This window comes from Hemiscyllium ocellatum, chromosome 19 (genome assembly GCF_020745735.1).
Source record: "Hemiscyllium ocellatum isolate sHemOce1 chromosome 19, sHemOce1.pat.X.cur, whole genome shotgun sequence".
Taxonomy (NCBI): domain Eukaryota; kingdom Metazoa; phylum Chordata; class Chondrichthyes; order Orectolobiformes; family Hemiscylliidae; genus Hemiscyllium; species Hemiscyllium ocellatum.
In genome coordinates this window covers 43884747-43905261 of record NC_083419.1, presented here as the reverse complement: position 1 = coordinate 43905261, position 20515 = coordinate 43884747, and the positions used below count along the sequence as shown (strand labels likewise).

Below are 20515 nucleotides of genomic sequence, written 5' to 3'. Positions count from 1 at the left end.
AGCTGATTAACCTTTTGAATAACTGGACTAATAAAAATGAGCACTAATAACTGATAGTCATGAGCTCAAAAGAATATCCTCAATGTAATTAAATTGAAATCATACCTTCCATAACTCTTCTTACCCTTTTGAAAACAGATCCAGTGCTTCTACATGGAGACGTTCCCGTTCAGTGATCCCTTGTGTCTTTGCAAGTCCAACCATCTTCTTGACTGCAGTATCCAGGTCTTTATCCAGCCGAATAGAGTTCCCTGTACCAGTCAGTTCTATTCCATTTATGAGAACATGCCCCATTACTGGAAGAGAAAGGAGGGATAGGACAATGAGTTGGATTTTCCCCTCCCCAAAACTAACTGAATGCATTTCAGGAGATCCAAACTGGAGACATGCAAAGCAGCTTTGATTTTATTTATTTTATTTTTATACTTTGATTTTATTTATTGTCACCTGTATTTTGTTACAAAATACAGTGAAAAGTGTTGTATAGTGTCACCACTCTTCAGCGCCATCTCAAAACACAGAAAAAAAATCAAAACATAGAAAAGCAGAAACATAAAGAAATAAAATTCAATCTTACAGTCCTTCTTGTTAGGTGGTCAGTCATGGGGTTTGTTATCAGTTGATTTCTGATGGGCACTATTTTCCTTGAGGCAGGAACCAAGACAGCTTGTACCCTAATACTCAGTTAATATGAAATCACAGCAACCAAGTAAATGACTGCAACAAATCCAATTTTTGTCAAACTGGGTTGCTGCCTGAGAACTGTGAAAACTATGCCCAGTAAGTTGATGCATAAAATTTAGGGAAAGTCTGTAAAGGAAGCAAGGAACTTTTTCACAGAAATGTTTGAAAGCTTAACAACTTTAAATGTTGCAATGAATTAATTTTTGATGATTTATATATATATTTTTAATGGTAATGCTTGATCATAAGACTCTGTCTGCAAAAGCTACATGATTATTGATCAGGATTCTCTGAATGTTCCCATGCTTTTGAGTACTTTACCTCTTCTGTGTTCAACACTATTGAATCTGGTTTAAATGGGTAATTTGAACACAGTGATTTGAGATTTACAGTGGTTTAAAGTTTTAAAGAGATCTTTAAAGTGATTTAATGAGATATTCTCAGATTTAAGAAAAGACTGAACAATTGCTCAATATTTCTGACTGAAACTTGAGCATTTAGAAAAGAAACAGGTTTCTCGACAGCTAGGCAGGGAACTGCAATTAATCCAATGTATTGACTTTGTTGAGTTCATTTGTTCAGCTGCGTAATGTAATCCCATTATGTACAAAATGACTGAATTCCAGTAAACTATAATGGATTTAGCTCAACAGGAGTTCTTTATGTATCTATGGTTTTGTTTAATTAACAGCCTTATGAAAAAGCTATAGGAATTATTGTTTTGAATATCTGTTTGTATATCTTAACAGATTAACTAGTATTTGAGATGAGGGAATGTTGTTTTTCAGGGAGAGATTCAATGGCTGTATGGTTGACTGATAATTATATGTCATTTAAAGTATTCTATTTCTCACCTCCTGTGAGGAGGCTTTCTGGTAAAAATTCAGGCCTGGAGTTCAGTTTGTATTGTTTACTAGGCAAACCTCATGAAGTCTCACAAACTTACAGCCACAAAGTGAATGAGACCTTGCCAACCTTCAGACCTTTATAAAGCTAATTACTCATCCAGATCTATTATTTTTAAGTCCTTGCTTGATACAGCATTGGAATGTCACAATCATAATATTTACACATTGGATTGTCTTGTAATATCTCCCTTAAAGTTTTCACCCCATAACCTCAATCTCTCTCAAAAAGCTTGGGACTTAATGAGTAAAGTAAATTAATTCTTTACTTACCAAAATCCGGATCTGCAGCTTGCAACCGAGTTTTACAACCCTCAATTCCTCCAAGACTTGAGTCGTTAGTCCAAGACACCCACTGGGGAATAAGTGGTGAAATACTTATTTATACAACCAATCATTGACAACAATACTTCTGTGGCACAACAGTTAATATTGGGCTAGATCAGGACCAAAATATTCAAGTAGTTATGGAATCAATGCAATTCCTTTTTAATCAGCTCTTGGTTGGACGTTTTATTTTTTGGGACAGTTGGACATGAGTGGTGCACAATTTAGGAGTATTCAGGAATACTCTCTCCTTAACTGGTTGGTGCCATTCCAGCACTCAAGAAGCCTGATACCAATGAGGACAAAGCTGATCACTTGATTGGCAATCCATCTATCATCTTCAGCATTCACTTCCTTCACTGCTGGCACACAGTGGCAACGGTATATATCATGTACAAGATGCACTACAGTAACTCATCAAGGCTCCTTCAAAAGCACTTGAATGAATGAACTAGTTAATTAGCTTTAAGTTGCCATTTACACCTACAAAAGGTACCTAGGTAGGCCTTCCAATGCCACAATGGATGCCATCAAGAAGGATAAAGGCAGCAGATGCTTTCGAACATTACCATCTGCAAGTATCCCTCCAAATGACACAACTTTCTAACGCAGAACTGTAACACTGAACCTTTATGGTCATTGGATTAAAAAAAAGCCTCGAGTAAAAAGTGAGGTCTGCAGATGCTGGAGATCAGAGCTGAAAATGTGTTGCTGGTTAAAGCGCAGCAGGTCAGGCAGCATCCAAGGAACAGGAAATTCGACGTTTCAGGCACAAGCCTGATGAAGGCCCTCCTGATGAAGGGCTTGTGCCTGAAACGTCGAATTTCCTGTTCCTTGGATGCTGCCTGACCTGCTGCGCTTTAACCAGCAACACATTTTCAGCTCTTAAAAAAAGCCTTCCTAACGAAGCCTTCCTAACAGTATTGTGGCTATCCCTACACTCCAAGGGCTGCAGTGGTTCAAGAAGGCAACTCATCACCACCTTAGTCAGGGCAATTAGTGATTTGCAAAACTCACATATACTGAATAATTATATTTTAAATGTTCTTTAGTGAAATCCTCAAATTGCCTCAACTTGTGGCATGCCAGCTCTGGGCTTACACTCACAGACACATTTTGAAGCTAGATGTATGTGCTAACATGAAACTTTTTTGTGAATAATGGCTTGCTGCTAACCACAAGGCCACAAAGACCCTGTTGCTCCAGTAACATTGACAGCAATCCATTAATGTCTGGTACTGAACTAGGCCCCAGTTCAAAAGTTATATACTTCCACAAAAAAGACATCCTTCAGAAGAAGTGTTGCCACTAGATGAAACCACAATTGTTTGATGCTTTTAATTCTGCTTCACTGCTTATTTAAATTAACCCTCTCTCAATCTCCAGGGGATTAAACTGCATTTCGGACATTGGCTTCGATTTCTTCATGGCATGACACTCTCTTCTTAACACTGTTGCAAAAGTCAGAATCCTTGCTTTTATTTGTAAATTCTGCAGTGATTTCCCACGTGTTAATAATTGCATCAATACTGGATCATCCTGACTGTTTTTGCTTACAGCTTAATTGCCTTTACTCAATTGCTTTGCTGGCTAATCCACCCAATCTGCTCACCTCACTGGCCTTGTGGAAATGAAGGCCTATTGTGTGTCATACCCATTGTGGTAAGCAATGAAAAACTTTTCTGTCCTGTGCTGCTTCTTGCCATCCCTTTCCGATGGTCTTTATTTATTTCAGTTTCCTCAAAGTGACCCTATTTTTATTTCATTTTTCAATAATGAATGGTGCCAATACATAAGAATTCTTTCAGGTGGTTAACTTACATTTATATTTATGTAATTTTGTTGATTGGCTTCCGATTAGTTTAATTAATATATCTCAGGGAGGAAAGTGACCAATAGAAAAAGGCCTGCAAGTGACTGGCCAATGACAAAAAGATCTGAAAATCTTTTGAGGAAATAAGCAATGTACAAAGTGGTCAAGTCATTGCAGGAGTGAAGAACCAAAACACTACAGTACTTTGTATAGAAGAAAGAACCACACCTACTGGAAACTGAAACAAATATAGAAAATGCTGGGAAATCTCAGCAAGTCTGGCAGCATCTATGGAGAGAAATCAGAGTTAACATTTCAGGTCCTTTAGTACACTGTTTTAGTTTATTCAATTCCCCAAGAGGTATCATTGCAGGTGATGGCAGCAATTTATGGCCAAGCCACTCCAGAATGTGTGAACAATTGAGTATTGGCCACATTATTTTTCTACTCCATCATCCTCGGTTTGACAGTTTAGCTGAACAGAGGATTCACAATCAAAGGAGATAGAGCAGTCAAAATCTGAACAGCTCTGTCTCTCTCGCATTTACTATTCCTCCATTTACAACAAAGTAGTCAGTTCCCCTCTCACAGACTGACAGCAGAATGCTGTTTTTTAAAAATCAGTCCTGTACAAATACCAGGATATACTTTTAAAATCAGGGATTTCTAAAACACCAATGTTGCAAAAAGGCAGAGATTTCTCATCCTAATCAATGTCAACTTCTCTCCAAATTGTTTTTTCTCCCATTTCTCCCATTCTGTGTAAGATTGCTAAAAAGTAATGAATTGCCTCCTTTTACAACTTCATTTTTATCAGCCTTGTTTTATAAAAAGATTTGTACTTAGAGTCATAGGAATATACAGCATGGAAACAGATCCTTTGGTCCATTGTGTCCATGCTGATCCTAAATAAATCTAGTCCCTTTTGCCAAGATTTGGCCCATATAGAGTCATAGAGTCATGGAAACAGACCCTTCAGTCCAACCCATCCATGCTGACCAGATATCCCAACCCAATCTAGTCCCACCTGCCAGCATTTGACCCGTATCCCTCCAAAGCCTTTCTATTCATATACCATCCAAATGCCTCTTAAATGTTGCAATTGTACCAGCCTCCACCACTTCCTCTGGCAGCTCATTTCATACACGTTGCACCCTCTGTGTTGCCCCTTAGGTCTCTTTTCTATTTTTCCCCTCTCACCCTAAACCTATGCCCTCTAGTTCTGGACTCCCCGACCCCAGGGAAAAGACTTTGCCTATTTACCCTATCCATGCCCCTCATAATTTTGTAAACCTCTATAAGGCCACCCCTCAGTCTCCGATGCTCCAGGGAAAAGATCCCCAGCCTGTTCAGCCTCTCCCTATAGCTCAAATCCTCCAACCCTGGCAACATCCTTGTAAATTTTTTCTGAACCCTTTCAAGTTTCACAACATCTTTCCGATAGGAAGGAGACCAGAATTGCACATAACGTTCCAACAGTGGCCTGCCCATTCTCTAAATCCATCCATCCAGATGCCTTTTAAATGTTGTAATTGTACCAGCCTCCACCACTTCCTCTGGCAGCTCATTCTGTACTCCTACTACTCTCTGTGAAAAAGTTGCCCCCTCAGTTCCCTTTTAAATGTCTCCTCTCTCACCCTGAACCTATGCCCTCTAGTTTTGGACTTCACTACTCTGGGGAGAAGGCCTTATCTATTTACCCTCCATGCCCCTCATGATTATATAAACCTCTGCAAGGTCACTCCTCAGCCTCCGATGCTCCAGGGAAAACAGCCCCAGCCTGTTTAGCCTCTCCCTATAGCTCAAACCCTCCAACCCTTGTAAAACTTTTCTGAACTTTTTCAAGTTTCACAACATTCTTCCTATAGGGGGAGACCAGAGTTGCATGCAGTATTCCAGAAATGGCCTAAGAAATGTTCAGTACAGCCACAATATGACCTCCCAACTCTTTTACTCAGTGCACTGATCAATAAAGGTAAGCATATCAAATGTATTCTTCACTATTCTATCTAACTGTGACTCTATTTTCAAGGAAATATGAGCTTGCACTCCAAGGTCTCTTTCTTCAGGACTTTAGCATTACCTGTATAAGTACCGCCTTGATTTGCCTTTCCAAAATACAGTACCACACATTTATCCAAAAGAAACTCCATCTGCCACTCCTCAGCCCCAGGTCTGATGAAGAGTTATCTAGACTTGAAATGTTAACTTGCTCTCTCTCCATGGATGTTGCCTGACCGACCGTGATTTCCAGCATTTTTTTGTTTTCCGTGCAGATTCCAGCATCTGCAATAAATTGCTCCTAAATGGCAAGTATTGTAGACTATTCAGTCCCTCTATCCACTTTGTCATTCCACTAGATCACTGCTGATCTGACTTTGACCTCAACTCCACATTCTTATTTATCCTTGATAATTACTGACTCCCTTGAATTCTACTCAGCTCTTCTGACAATCTTCCTTGTCTCTTAATTGTAGTTTTTCTTCCCTCTTAAGCTTATTCTACTTTCTTTCTTCCCTGCACTGCTAACCCCAGTATACCTCCATTGTCCAACCAACTCTATTAGACCAAATCATTATTCATATAATGTTCCAATTTCAATCATCAGCCTGAACATTCCCTGATTACTGTATTAAAAATGAAGATGTGAATTTTGCTACACAATATGGATTAGATGTACTGAACAGAAAGTATAAACACTGATGGGATGAGGTGGGTCTAAATGGGGATCGGGAGCAGAATGTGGGCACTCATGTAAAGCACAAATACCAGCATTAATCAGTCAGCCAAATGTAAATTTTGTTTAATTTTGAGTTTTGAAACTCAAGTTTTGATTATTTTTGAGTGTGGGAGTGCAAAAGATAATAGTTAAAGGATTTAACACGTTTTATTAATGCTGAAGCCTTACCTGTGACAGAAAAGCATCATACATTTTGCAAGCCTCATTGCTGGTTGTGGAAAGGGGCAGACCAATATCCTGCCAGGCCTGGGAACAAATCAAAGTATGACATTACTAAATCAATTTTACTGCAAATATGAAACGAAACTGTTTTGCAAAATAGGCAAAACTAAACAATGAGATGTCTGTGTACACAACAGTCCGCTCCTGGAATAAATACAGAAAATGCCAGAACCAGTCAACAGATCAGGCAACATATGTAGGGAAAAGGAAGTTATTATTTCAGGTCAATGAATCTTCATCAGACTGGTGAAAGATAGAAATATAATACTTTTTTTTATTCATGGAATGTGGCTAGGCCTCCTCTGAGCTAGTGAAGAAGGGGAGGGGAAAGATAAACTAAAGGAGAGGCCACAGCAAAGTGCAGCAGAGATTAAGTTACAAAAAGTTCCGCGAAACAAAAGCCTAAAGGACTTGTGATGGATAATGTAAAGAAACAAATATTATATCCAGGTGATGTGTGAATGTTTCATAACAGCCACCCACATGCAATGGGAAAGCAATAAAGAAACTGAGGAAACTGAACCAAAAACCAATAAACTTACTGGGGGCAGAGGCTATGATTTAAAATTGTTGAATGCAATGTTAAGTCCAGAAAGATGTAGAGTGTCGAGCCAAAAGATAATGTACCGTTCATCAAGTTGATGATGACCTTCATTGGAACATTGTATCAGGTCAAAGATTGAAAGGGTTGAATGGGAACAATTTGGTTTAAATGAGAATTTTATGTCATATATATTTTAGTTTAAAATTTAGATATTCTGGTATGTTAAGAAACTCTTTACAAACACATGTATTCTGCCAGCCAATCAAGGCCAAGACACCATTTCATGAATAACGCAAACACAATTTTAATTACCCCACATTTAATGCCATTCACCAAGCAAATTATAAATAGCAAAAGCCAGCAAAAGTATCAGAAGGCACATTGAAATTTTGCAGTGATTAAAGAATAAGTGATTAGTAATCATTGGTGAAGGAAGAGTGATTTCTTACATTCTTCTGATATCCTTGTACTAACTGTCAGTGTTTCAAAGTGGAATAATAAATGTGGTGTGGAAAATGGTGAGGCAAGATACATCCTAAATCTTATAAGTTAAACGAATCCTTGGGTTTTAAACTGCAGAATTTATGAGTAACAGCTTATTCTTTCAAGATAAGAAGCACATTATGACACACCTCATTGACATCTGTTTAAAACAACATCTGCAAATAGAACAAACTTTCAAAACAGAACATAGAATATTACAACACAGCAACAGGCCCTTCGGCCTACCATGTCTGTGCTGACCATGATTTCATTCTAAATTTATCCCATCTACCTGCACATTGTCCATTTATCTCTTTTCTCTAGTAATCATCCCTGACAGCATGTTTCAGGTGCCTACTACCCTCTGAGTGAAAATCTTGCTTCAAACATCCCTTCTGAATTTGTCTCCCTCACCTTAGCCACATGTCATCAGTATTTGACATTTCCACCCTGGGAAGAAGACTATCCACCCTATCAATGCCTCTCATAATTTTATATACTTCTACCCAGTTGCCCCTCGGCCTATCTATCAAAAACAAATCCAAGTTTGTCCAATCTCTTCTTATAGCTAACACATTCCAATCCTGATAATCTTCTTATGCACCCTCTCCACATCCTTCTTATAGGCTGGCGACCAGAACTGCACTTAGTACTCAAATGTGGCATAACTTAAGTTTTATAAAGCTATGACATGACTTGCCAATTTTTATACTCAAAGCCCTGACCGCTAAAGGCAAGCAGGCCTTACACCTTCCTTAACATCTTGTCCACCTGTGTTTCCACTTTCTGTATGGTCCTGCCATTTACTTTATATTTTCCTGTTGTATGTGGCCTTCCAAAATGCATCATCTAACACCTATTCAGATTAAACTTCAGGTGGCAAGGGTGCAAAATGGACTTTGAGTGAGGGATTTCATTGTCCACCATCAAGAGTGGCTTGACAGCAGCATTACTGATTGAAGTGGTTGGGTCCTAAAGGATATAACTGCTAGACTGGGTCTGCGGCAGGTGGTAATGGAACCAACAAGATGATAAATGATACCTGACCTCATCCTTCCTCATCTGCTGGCTGCAGTAGAATCTGTCCATGACAGTATAGGTATAAGTGACACCACACTGTCCTTGTGGAGATGAAGTCCCGCCTTCACATTGAGAATAACTTCCATCGTGTTGTATGGCACTATCACCGTGTTAAATGGGACAGACTTTGAACCTATCTACCAGCTCAAGGCTGGGCATCCAAGAGGCTGTGCGAACCATCAATAGCAGCAAAACAGTACTCCAGCATAATCTACAACCTTGTAGCCTGGCATATCCCCCACTCAACCATTACTATCAAGCCAGGAGGTCAACCCTGGTTCAATGGAGAGTGCAGGATGGCATGCCAGGAGCAGCATGAAGCATACCTAAAAATGAGGTGTCAACCTGGTGAAGCTATCAAACAGGACTGCTTGCATGCCAAATGGCATAAACAGCAACTGATAGACAGAGCTAAGCAATCCCACAATCCTCGGATCAGATCTAAGCTCTGCAGTCCTTTCGCATCCAGTTGTGAATGGTAGTGGACAATTAAACAACTCACTGGAGGAGGAGACTCCATAAATATTCGCATCCTCAATGATGGAGGAGCCCAGCACATCAGTGCAAAAGATAAGGCTGATGAATTCACAACAATCTTCAGTCAGAAGTGCCAAGTGGATGATCCTTCTCCAGCTCCTCCAGTGGTCCCCTGTATCACAGATACCAGTCTCCAGCCAATTTGATTCACTCCACGTGATATCAAGAAACAGCTGGAGGTACTGGATACTGCAAAGGCAATGGGGCCTGATAGCATTCCGACAATAGTACTGAAGATGTGCACTCCAGAACTTGCCACTCTCCTGTGCAATTACAACACTGGCATCTACCCGACACTGTGGAAAATTGCCTAGATATGTCCTGTACACAAAAAGCAGGACAAATCCCTGGAAGTTGCCATCCAGGTTGATAGGGTTGTTAGGAAGGCATACGGTGCGTTAGCTTTTAATAGTAGAGAGCTTAAGTTTCAGAGCCACAAGGTCATGCTGCAGCTGTACAAAACTCTGGTGCGGCTGCACTCGGAGTATTGTATACAGTGCTGGTCACTGTGTTTTGGAAGGATGTGAAAGCTTTGGAAAGGGTTCAGAGGTGATTTACTAGGATGTTGCCTCGTATGGAGGAAAGGTCGAGGGACTTGTGGCTGTTTTCATTAGAGAGAAGGTTGGGAGGTGAATTAATTGAGACATATAAAATAATCAGAGGGTTAGATACAGTGGACATTCAGAGCCTTTTTCCTCAGATGGTGATGGCTAGCATAAGGGGACATAGCTTTAAATTGAGGGGTGATCGATATAGGACAGATGTCAGAGGTGATTTCTTTACTCAGAGGTGAGTAGGGATGGGCAATATCCTGCCTGCAACTATAGTAAGAAAAATCCCATTTTAAGAGCATTTAATTGGTCATTGGATAAACATATGGATGAAAATGGAATAGTTTAGGATGGATAGGTTTCAGATTGGCTCCACAGTTTGGTGCAACATCGAAGGCCGAAAGGCCTGTACTGTGCTGTAATGTTCCATGTTCCACGTTCTAAATCCAATCCGGCCTATTACCGCCCAATCAGTCTACTCTGTCATCAGTAAAGTGATGGAAGGAGTCATCAACAGGGCTATCAAGCAGCACCTGCTCAGGCAACAACCTGCTCAGTGATGCCCAGGATGACTCAGCTCCTGATCTCACTACAGCCTGGGTTCAAACATGGTCAAAACAGCTGAATTCCAGAGGTGAAGTGAGAGTGACAGCTCTTGACATCAAGGCCGCATTTAACCGAGTATGGCATCAAGGATCCCTGACAATACTGGAATCGATGGGTATCGGGGAGAAAGTGACGTCTGCAGATGCTGGCGATCAGAGCTGAAAATGTGTTCCAGCAACACATTTTCAGCTCAATGGGTATCGGGACAAACACTCCACTGGTTAGAGTCATATCTGGCACGAAGGAAGACGGTTGTGGTTATGGAGGGTCAGTCATCTCAGCTTCAGGACATCTCTGCAGGAATCCCTCAGTGTAGTGTCCTAGGCCAAACAATCATCAGCTGCTTCATCAATGACCTTCTCTCTGTCATATGGTCAGAAGTGGGTATGTTCACCGATGATTCAGTGTTCAGCACCATTTGCGACTCCTCAGATACTGAAGCAGTCCATGCTCAAATGCAACAAGATCTGGACAATATCCAGGCTTGGGTTGATAAGTAGCAAGAAATATCTGCACTACACAAATGCCAGATAATGACCATAACCAATAAGAGACAATCTAACTGCCACCCCATAACATTCAACAGTGTTAACCATCACTGAATTCCCCACTGTCAACATTCTTGGGGTTAACATTGACCAGAAACTCAACTGGACTCACCACATTGACACAGTAGCTGCTACAACAGCAGGTCAGAGACCAGAGATGCTGTGGCAAGTAACCCACCTCGTGACACCCCAAAGTCTATCCACCATGGACAAGGCACAAGTCAGGAGTGTGATGCAATACACCCAACTTGCCTAGACGGGTGCAGCTCCAACAACACTCAAGAAGCTTGACACCATCCAGGACAAAGCAACTCACTTGGTTGGCACCACATCTACAAACATTCAATCCCTCCACCACCAGCGCTCAGTAGCAGCAGTATGTATGATCTACAAGATGCACTGCAGAAATTCACCGAAGATCCTTAGACAGCACCTTCCAAACCCACAACCACTTCCACCTAAAAGGACTAGGGCAGCAGGTACTTGGGATAGCCCATCCCTATTTGCACCTTCTCAAGGGCAAATAGGGATGGGCTATCAATGCTGACCAGCCAGTGACGCCCAGTCCCAAAAATGAATTTAAATAAAGTTATCTCGGGACTGTGACTTGAAAGAAGTTCTGGGATTTGCATGTTAATTACTCAAAGCCTGTATCCCCATTCTAAGTCATTAAAAACCTAACAGCAGTCTAGGTTTGTTCAATATTTCCATCAGTTGTATGACACTTTGATCTTTTACTATAAATTCTGTGTCCTATGATCCTGCCCCACTAACTACCTGACGAAGAAGCAAGCACTCTGAAAACTTGTACTTCCAAATAAACCTGGTGCTGTGTGATTTTTAACTTTGTAAATAAGATTACTCTTCCCATCTTTAGTTGGTGTTATTTTTCAGGAACTTAGTGCATGATAAATAAGAACACAGAGCAGAGGCCTGAATACTGAAACTATGGGCGTGGTTACCTTCTCATGGCCAGAGGTTCTCTATAGTTTTTGCTTCTGAGATGTCCCATGTTATAAAAAGTTCACAGGCCATCCCCGACACAACACAACAATTTTCAAAAAAATTAATAGATTGCATTTTTGATGAAAAGAGTGATGCTTGATTCACTTATTTGGGGGTTCTACACATTGCAAAGTATAAGAAGAATATCAGAATATCACAGACTGTAGATAAAATGAGGAAACATATATCCATAAATGGGCAGATGACAATGCTGACCATCCAGCTTAAAGTTCAATCTTCAGAAAGTCCTTAGAATTGACCGGAATGGAAGGTTAACAGGAAAATGAGTTAATGAGCCATGGGGTACCTTCAAAGAGGTGATCCGGGTACAGTCACTGCATATTTACTCAAATGGAAAAGGTAATAACAAACAGATCCAGAGTTTCCTGAATGATAAAGAAGATAGATATTAAAGTGAAGAAGAAAAAGTATGCTTTTGACAGCATATGAGAGAGGGTCTGTGTGAGTGTGTGTGTGTGTGTGAGTGTATGTGCCTGTAGGAGAGTGTGTGTGTGTGTCTGTCTGTAGGAGAGTGTGTGTGTGTCTGTCTGTCTGTCTGTAGGAGAGTGTGTGTGTGTCTGTCTGTCTGTCTGTCTGTAGGAGAGTGTGTGTGTGTCTGTCTGTCTGTCTGTAGGAGAGTGTGTGTGTGTTTGACTGGTAACCAAGGTCGGTACCCATGAGGATGGCCTCAACCTGGACACTGGATTCATGTCACACTACAGGTGACCCTGTTGCACTATACACACACACAGACAGATGGACACATACAGACACTCCCACACACACCCTCTCACAGACTTATACCCCTTTACACTCACATACACACTCCCTCACAGACATTCATAACCCCCTGCACCCACACACACATATAAGTTTGTGGGGTGAATTTGTACTGGCAGAATTACATTTTACTTTGCTCAAAAACTGCATGAATCCATGTAAGATTCCGTTTTTTAGATTAGAATCAGTCTGATCATTGTGGCACAGACAGCCTCACAGGGAGCTTAGCCCTTCAATACATTATCTGGGCTGACATGACACCAATTGTTAAAGTTCACTTGGGAATGTAACTTTTAAAAAAAAATTTGGTGGTTTACATGTGAAAGAATTGGTACTGACATGGTCATTCTAAAAGATGAGAGACTTAACAAACAATTCAGGTCTTTTTCAATATGTAATTTCAGTTACATCACACCGGAAACTTTTCCTATAAATTCTGCGTCTTACAATCTTATTCTCCACAACCACCTGATGAAAGAGCAGTGCTCCAAAAGCTAGTGCTTCCACATAAACCTGTTGGACTATAACCTGGTGTTGTGTGATTTTTCTATGTTAGTGATCTGGGTCTTGGTATGCAGGGGGAATTATAGAAGTAGAAGGACTGAAGTGTATATGCACAGATCACTGAAAGTAGCAAGTAAACACACAGTATTTATTGTTTTACTAAAATGAGTGTGGAATAGAAAAACAAGGGGAGGATGTTGAAACTGTATATGACATTTGTTAGATCTCAGCTGGAATACTCTGGACAGTTTCGGTTACAACATTTTAAGAGCTGTGGGCAACGAGTTCATAGAGAGAGGGAAATGTCCTGCAAATCACACAAACTACAGAGCTTGTGGAAATAACATGCAGAATAATGACCGAAGACCGTAAATACATTATCAGAGCCAGAACAACAGGGAAGAAAATTTGAACTGAACAATGTCTGAGAGCGAATTTACTGGTCTGAATTGTAAATTGGGAAAATGTGATTTTGATATCCTATTTAAAATAATTTATTTCAATGGAATGATCCACCATAACACATCCGATTTGTTTAACTTCACTAGAAACTTTCCACTACCACTTCTCCACTATTCTTTACAAATGATATTCAGAGCTCCTATGTAAAAGGCTCATACAGCAAGACAAGTAAAACAGAGGTGAAATATTGTCCCAAAACCTTAGTTCAACTTTTACGTGTACACTGATTACAAATCAACTTGCTTCGATTTTGATCACCGTAAGCTCAAGCTACTTTTCTGACAATGAGACCTTTCAGCCGATCAAAACTACTGAAACCATTTTCTTTCCAGATCAGAGGTCAGCAATCTACAGCTTTGAAGCTCTATGCAATTCATGAAGGACTCAAGTGCAGCTCCTGACTTAGAGCAATCAGATCCAAGAAGTGCTCATTGATTTGATTTGATTTATTAATGTCATGTGTACCTAAACAGAGCGAAAGTTCTGTTTCTCATGCAGTACAGACCGATCATAACATAGAACGATCACTGGGTGATTGAACAGAACAACAAATACTTTGTGTCACAACACAAAAAGAATAGAGGGAGACAATATTTTCTCAGTTTTCATTGACAACTTAAATGTAAGACAAGGGATTTGGGACTCTTTTGAAACGAAAACACAAATGCTGTATCACTATGTTATATCATTCCATTGTAGAATTATTCACTAAGAAATACTTTATGTCAAATATTCCTCTTGATTCAAAAATTTGAACAGAAATTCATAACTTTGCCCCCACCTTGTTATTCATTATTATTGGCATTTGACCAACAGCATTGTGGCTCTTAAATTTAACAAAAATGCAATATCTTTTTAAAAAAATGCTTAATATTGATGTTGCCAAACTCTGTGCTGTGCCGCATCCTTTCCCGCTATCTCCGCTGTTACAACTATCTTAGAAAATAGTGTTTGACTATGGCAAACCGCCAGCAACATAAACAGAACACATTTAAATGGTTGACTATGTTCCGGCAAAAGCATTTAAGTTACAGTACTACATGCAGATTTCAGATTTGGCTTCAAATAGCTCCTTTACTGCTATTCTCTTTGTGAACGTTCCGCTGCTTATTCTGGAAGACGTCAACACTTTTCCGTCCAAAACTCAAATTCTTAACAGGCGTTTCCTGTGTTCATTGAATGTTGAAAAACACATCTGACCCTAAAATATGGTGGAGCCTTCTAAACTATTGTAGCTTTCTTTCCAAGCAGTTTATAGTTTTCTCTTCAATTTACCTTGCAGTCCCTTAGATTGGAATGCACCATCTTCTATTCTCAATTGACTTAGTTCGATTTCCTTGCAGGAGTGGGGTTTACCACGATCTACCAACTGCTCTCAGCTCCGAGCAAACCGAAGAGTGTGAAAGAAGTCTGGCAGGCTGCTTAAATAGATTACTCTCCACACCAATAGTTGGTGCTATTTTCAATAACTTACTGCTTGATAAGTAAGGGTAGAGAGAGTGACCTCAATTCTGAAAAAATGGGCGTGGGGATATTATCTTGGCCAGGGGTTTACAGTTTTGCTTCCGACATACACTTTTCATGTTTCAAAAAGTTCACCAAATTTACACAACACATCTTTTTTTTCTTTGAAAAATGTTTAATGCATTTTAACGAAAATATAGATACTAGATTCACTCATTTGGAGCTCTACACTTTGCAAAATATAAGAAGATTTATTTAGAAGGGACAAGCTCACAATATCACAGATTGTAAATAATATGAGAACACATATATCCATAAATGCACAGATGATTATGATGATTATCAGCTTAAAGTTCAATCTTCAGAAAGTCCTTAGGATTGGCTAGAATGGAAGGTTAGAAGGAAAAAGAGTGAATGAACAATGGTATTGCTTCAAAGAGGTGATTCAGTTACAATTAGGCCATTCTTCAAATGGGAAAGGTAATACTACACAGACCTGGAGCTTCCTGAATGATAAAGAAGATAGAAATTAAGTTGAAAAAGAAAAAGTGTGCTTATGACAAGTGTCAAGTAGAAACTAAAATTGAGAACTGAGGAATATCAATTCACAGGAGAAGTGAAAAAGCAAAGAAGAAAAGCACATAGGAATTATGAGCGAGGATTAGCACTCAACACAAACAGGCATCCCGAAGTCCTCTACTGCAATTAAAATATTAAAAGAGTGGTTTAGAAAAGGAGTACAGCTGATTCAGGAGTAAAAAAGGATGAATACCTATATAGGTGGGGATAGAGCCCAAAGAGAGAAACAAAGTTGGACACACCAAAGAATGGCCAACCTTTGCCCAATACCCACTACAAACCCACTGACTCCCACAATTTCCTGTGAAGATCCCACTCCATTCTCCCAGTTCCTCCATCTCTGTTGCATCTGTTCCAAAGATGCCAACTCCAACAAGGGAGCATCTGAATTGTTCACCTTCCTCCTCAAGTGAGGTTATCCTAGTACTTCTGTTGACAGGGGCTTCAGCTGCATCCAACCCATCTCCTGCACATCCGCCCTCACCCACTCTCTTCCCTCCCACAACAGCAATAGGGTTCCCCTTGTCCTTACCTACCATCCCACCAGCACCGACATTCGGGGCTCATTAGCTGCCATTTCCACCACTTCCAGTGAGATGTCACTACAAGACACATACTCTCTCCCCTCCCTTGTCCGTCTTCTGCAGGGACCGTTTTTTCATTACATCCTGCTCCATTCTTCCTTCACTCCCAACAGCCCCCCACAGGATCTTCCACTGTAATTGCAGAAGGTGTGCAACACTTGTCCATTTACTTCCTCTCTCCTCAGTATCCAAGGGCCCAAACACAACTTCCAGGTGAAGCAGCAGTTTACTTGTTCTTCACATAAACTAGTCTACTGCATTCTCTGCTCACAATGTGGTCTCCTCTACATTAGGCAAACAAAGCATAGACTGGGTGAGCACTTTGCAGAACATCAACATTCTGGCCGCAAAAAAAAGACCCTGAGCTTCCAGTTGCCTGCCACTTTAACACACCACCTGTTCCCTGGCCAACATCTCTGTCTCAGGCTTGCTGCAGGGTTTCAGTGAATGTCAGCACAAGCTGAAGAACAACATCTCATTTTCCGAATGGGAACCCTGGAGCCATCTGGACTCAGAAGTGAGTTCAATAACTTTAGGGCTTGAGCTTTCCCATGTCTTTACAGCAAATCCCACATATCAGGCCTTGTTATCACATAACCTGCAATTACACCAGTTTTAGCCACCAACAGTTCCCCCATTAACAGCTATTCACCCTCCTTGTCAGATTGTTATCAACTCCTTTGTCTGTCCAACGGTTTTTCTCACTCTTTGGGCTCTATCCCCACCTATCGTTTACTCCTTATTCCCTCCCCACACCCTATCTTTTGCATATCAACTAACATTTTTCTAGATACCAGCAGTTCTGAGGAAGGGTCACTCAACCCAAACATTAACACTGATTTCTCTCCACATACGCTGCTGGACCTGCTGTGTTAAATGAATACTTTGCATCGGTCTTTACCAAAGAGAGAGATGCCACACAGGTTATTATAACAGAGGAGGAACTCAGGGAATAGAAGGATTCAAAATCGGTAGGGCAGAAATATGGTTTGTAGCAGAGTTTTCCAGGAGTCGGTATTAGGGCCCCTCCTTTTCCTGATATATATTAGTGATCTGGATCTTGGTATTTGGGTGAGGGAGGACGGTGCAGGAGTATAGGAATCTGGGTGCATATGTGCGTATGCAATAGATCATTGAAAGTGGCAAGACAGGCAGAGAGGGCAGTAAATAAAGTATGTGGTGTTCTCAGGTAAGCCCAAGGATTTGGTGCTCTGTTGAAAAAAGCATGTTGAATCAGCATGTTATATCATTCTATTTCAGAATTAATCCCTAATAAATATTTTATGTTCAAATGTTTCATCTTGATTCATGAAGTTGAAAAGAAATTCACATCCGTCCCTGTCTTATGCATTATTATTGGCATTTGATCAACAGCAATATAGCTCTTAAATTTATTAAAAATGTGGTATCTTAAAAATGGCTCTTAATATTGCCAAACTCTGTACTACTCCACACCCTTCTCACTATCACTGTTGTCACATTTATCTTAGAGGTATTTATAATGTATACAGACAGAAAAGAAAACAGTGCTTGATTCTGGAAAATTGTAGCAGCATAAACAAACTTTATTAAATATCAACTATATTACTGTAGAAATATTTCAGTCCTTGCATGCAGATTTCAGACTTGGCTTTAGATAACATCTCTTCTTTTACTACTGTTTGATTAAGTGGACATTCTACTGTTTAATTTTAAAAACATTGGCACTTTTTCTCCAGAGCTTCACAGATTTTTAACTGGCATTCTCTCTGTGGGTGCTCTTTGAACACTGTAAACTGCATCTGACCTTTAGCAGTGGTGCAGGCTTCTGAACTATTGTAGCTGTACTGACAAGCAATCCTTCTGTTTTTCTGCTTCCTTTAACCCCACCTTACAGTTTCTTAGATTGGAATGCACCATCTTCCATTCTCTTTAATTAACTCATACAGCTTTCTTGTAAGAGTGTAGTCTATCACCACCAACAAGCTGCTGTCATCTCTGAGCTAACCTCAGTTTGAGTAAACAAGTATGGCAAGCTGTTACTACTCTCCTCGCCGTTAGTCGATGCTATTTTTCAAGAACTTAATACTTCATAAATAAGTGCACAGAGCAGAGGCCTAAGTTCGCCAATTATAGGCATTGTTGTGTTTTCCTACAGAGGTTCTCTATCATTTTTGTTTCTGAAACACCTTTTCCATGTTTTAAAATACTCACAGAAACCCCTTACACAACACAAAAATTTGTAAAATGTATTTAACATATTTCTTTTTTGATGAAAAGCTGATAGGTTTGTTCAACTGGGGCCCTGCACATCACAAAGTACAAAAGTATTGAAGAGACAATCTCACAACAATATCAGAGAGTGAAGACAATACCACAGCACATATAGCTACAAATGGACAAGTGAAGATGTTGGCCACCAAATGATTAGCTTTCTGTTATGTCTTCAGAAAGGTAGCAAGATTAATGCATTGAAACAAAAGAATATCCATTGCACAGAGCGAGACATTCAAGAGCTGTGGGCAAGAACTTAACTTCACAGACAAAAGGAAACATGCCACAAAAAGTTCAAAGTGCAGAGTTTGTGAAATAGATGTGCAGAACAATGAAACAAGATGACAAATATGTTATCAAAGACAAAGGTACATGGCAAATAAAAAGTAAAAAGAACAAACACATCCATACCCTTGAAGAGAATGCTGAGTTTCCAGCACAGAATGGGCATAGGAGCCACAAACCATTAGAAGATGGCTGGATGTAACCGTTTCCAGATGAAAGAAATTTATGCAGTCCTTCAGATTGGTAAAAGAGAGAGAAATTAGTCACAACTGCTTTGAGAAGCTGAAGGTTTATTTTGGAGCACAGAGTAATATCATCAAACTCAAGGTATATCAGAACTTCTTTCCTGGAAATTAGAAAGAAAATGTTAACTGAAGGAAAGATGCTCCAAAACCAAGTATTGGCATCTTTATGGTGTATGGTGGAACTGGGAGTTGACTGTTCAACAACCTATGAAGGACACATAGATTATGGCTAGGGTTTTTGTCATCATAATTCTCTTCTGCATTAGAGGTTTCTTTTTAAATTTCTATCCTCCTAGGCCAATATTCTTAGAATCAATTCCCTCTTTCCATCCCAATACTTTCCCACAGCCCCATATAACCTTCTCCTGCAATTGCACAAGCTGTAACACCTGCCCATTTACTTCCTCTCACCTCACCATCCAAGGCCCCAAACACACCTTCCAGGTGAAGCAATCCTCTACCTGCACTTCATTCAATCTAGTCTACTGCATTTGCTGCTCACAACATGATATCCTCTACACTGGGGATACGAAACATACACTGGCTGACCACTTTGCAGAAGGTCTACATTCTGACCACAAAAAAAAGACCTTGAGCTTCCCATTGCCTGCTACTGCAACATACATCATGTTCTTTGGCCAACCTTTCCATCTCAGCCTTGCCGCGGTGCTCCAACAAAGTTCATCTCAAGGTGGCAGAACAGCACCTTATTTTTGGGGGAGAGCTCTGTAGCCTTCTAGGCTTAATATTAAGTTCAACAATTTTAGGTCTTGGGCAGTTTTCCTCATGTCTTTTGCCTAACCCCACACACCAGGCCTTGTTATCACATAGGCTATTACCACACATATTGTCCTCAGTAGCAGCTTTTCATTTTCCCAGGCTGACCTTTATCCACTCCTTCATTTGTCCAACTGTTTTCCCTCTCTTTGGATTCCACTTCTTATCTCCATCTATTACTCCTCCCCATCACCAATCCTGTTGTCTGCATAAATACCAACCTTTTCCTGCAGTTCTGAGAACGTGTCACTGGACCCAAAATGTTAACTCTCCTTTCTCTCCACAGCTGCTTCCAGAACCGTTGAGCTTTTCCAGCAATTTCTGTTTTGGTTCCCTCTCTTTATCCTTTTCTCTGTTCTGATTATCTAGTTTCAGCCTCTTAAATATTCTGCACCTCTCTTTTTCCTCAAGTTCAAGTTGTTTCATCTCCAATTCTATCCTTTTTAATTCCAATGTCTTTTTCCTTCTTCATCTCTCCCTTTGTGTTCAAGCTGCTTTATTTGTAACTTAAAGCAACGACTGATGCCATATGGCTTG

General features: G+C 40.2%; 1 protein-coding gene across 1 annotated transcript in view; it reads right to left on the bottom strand.

Moving 5' to 3' along the window:
* Window positions 1-15196, bottom strand: part of ttc38 (tetratricopeptide repeat domain 38) — a 45874-nt gene extending 30678 nt beyond the window's left edge. The window contains exons 1-4 of the mRNA XM_060839419.1: window positions 15067-15196; window positions 6638-6715; window positions 1863-1944; window positions 125-296 (exon numbers count right to left, since the gene is read on the bottom strand). Coding sequence (XP_060695402.1) covers window positions 125-296; window positions 1863-1944; window positions 6638-6715; window positions 15067-15096 — 362 coding nt within the window. The 5' untranslated portion in view covers window positions 15097-15196. The remainder of the gene's footprint in view (window positions 1-124; window positions 297-1862; window positions 1945-6637; window positions 6716-15066) is intronic.
* Window positions 15197-20515: the final 5319 nt, after the last annotated feature.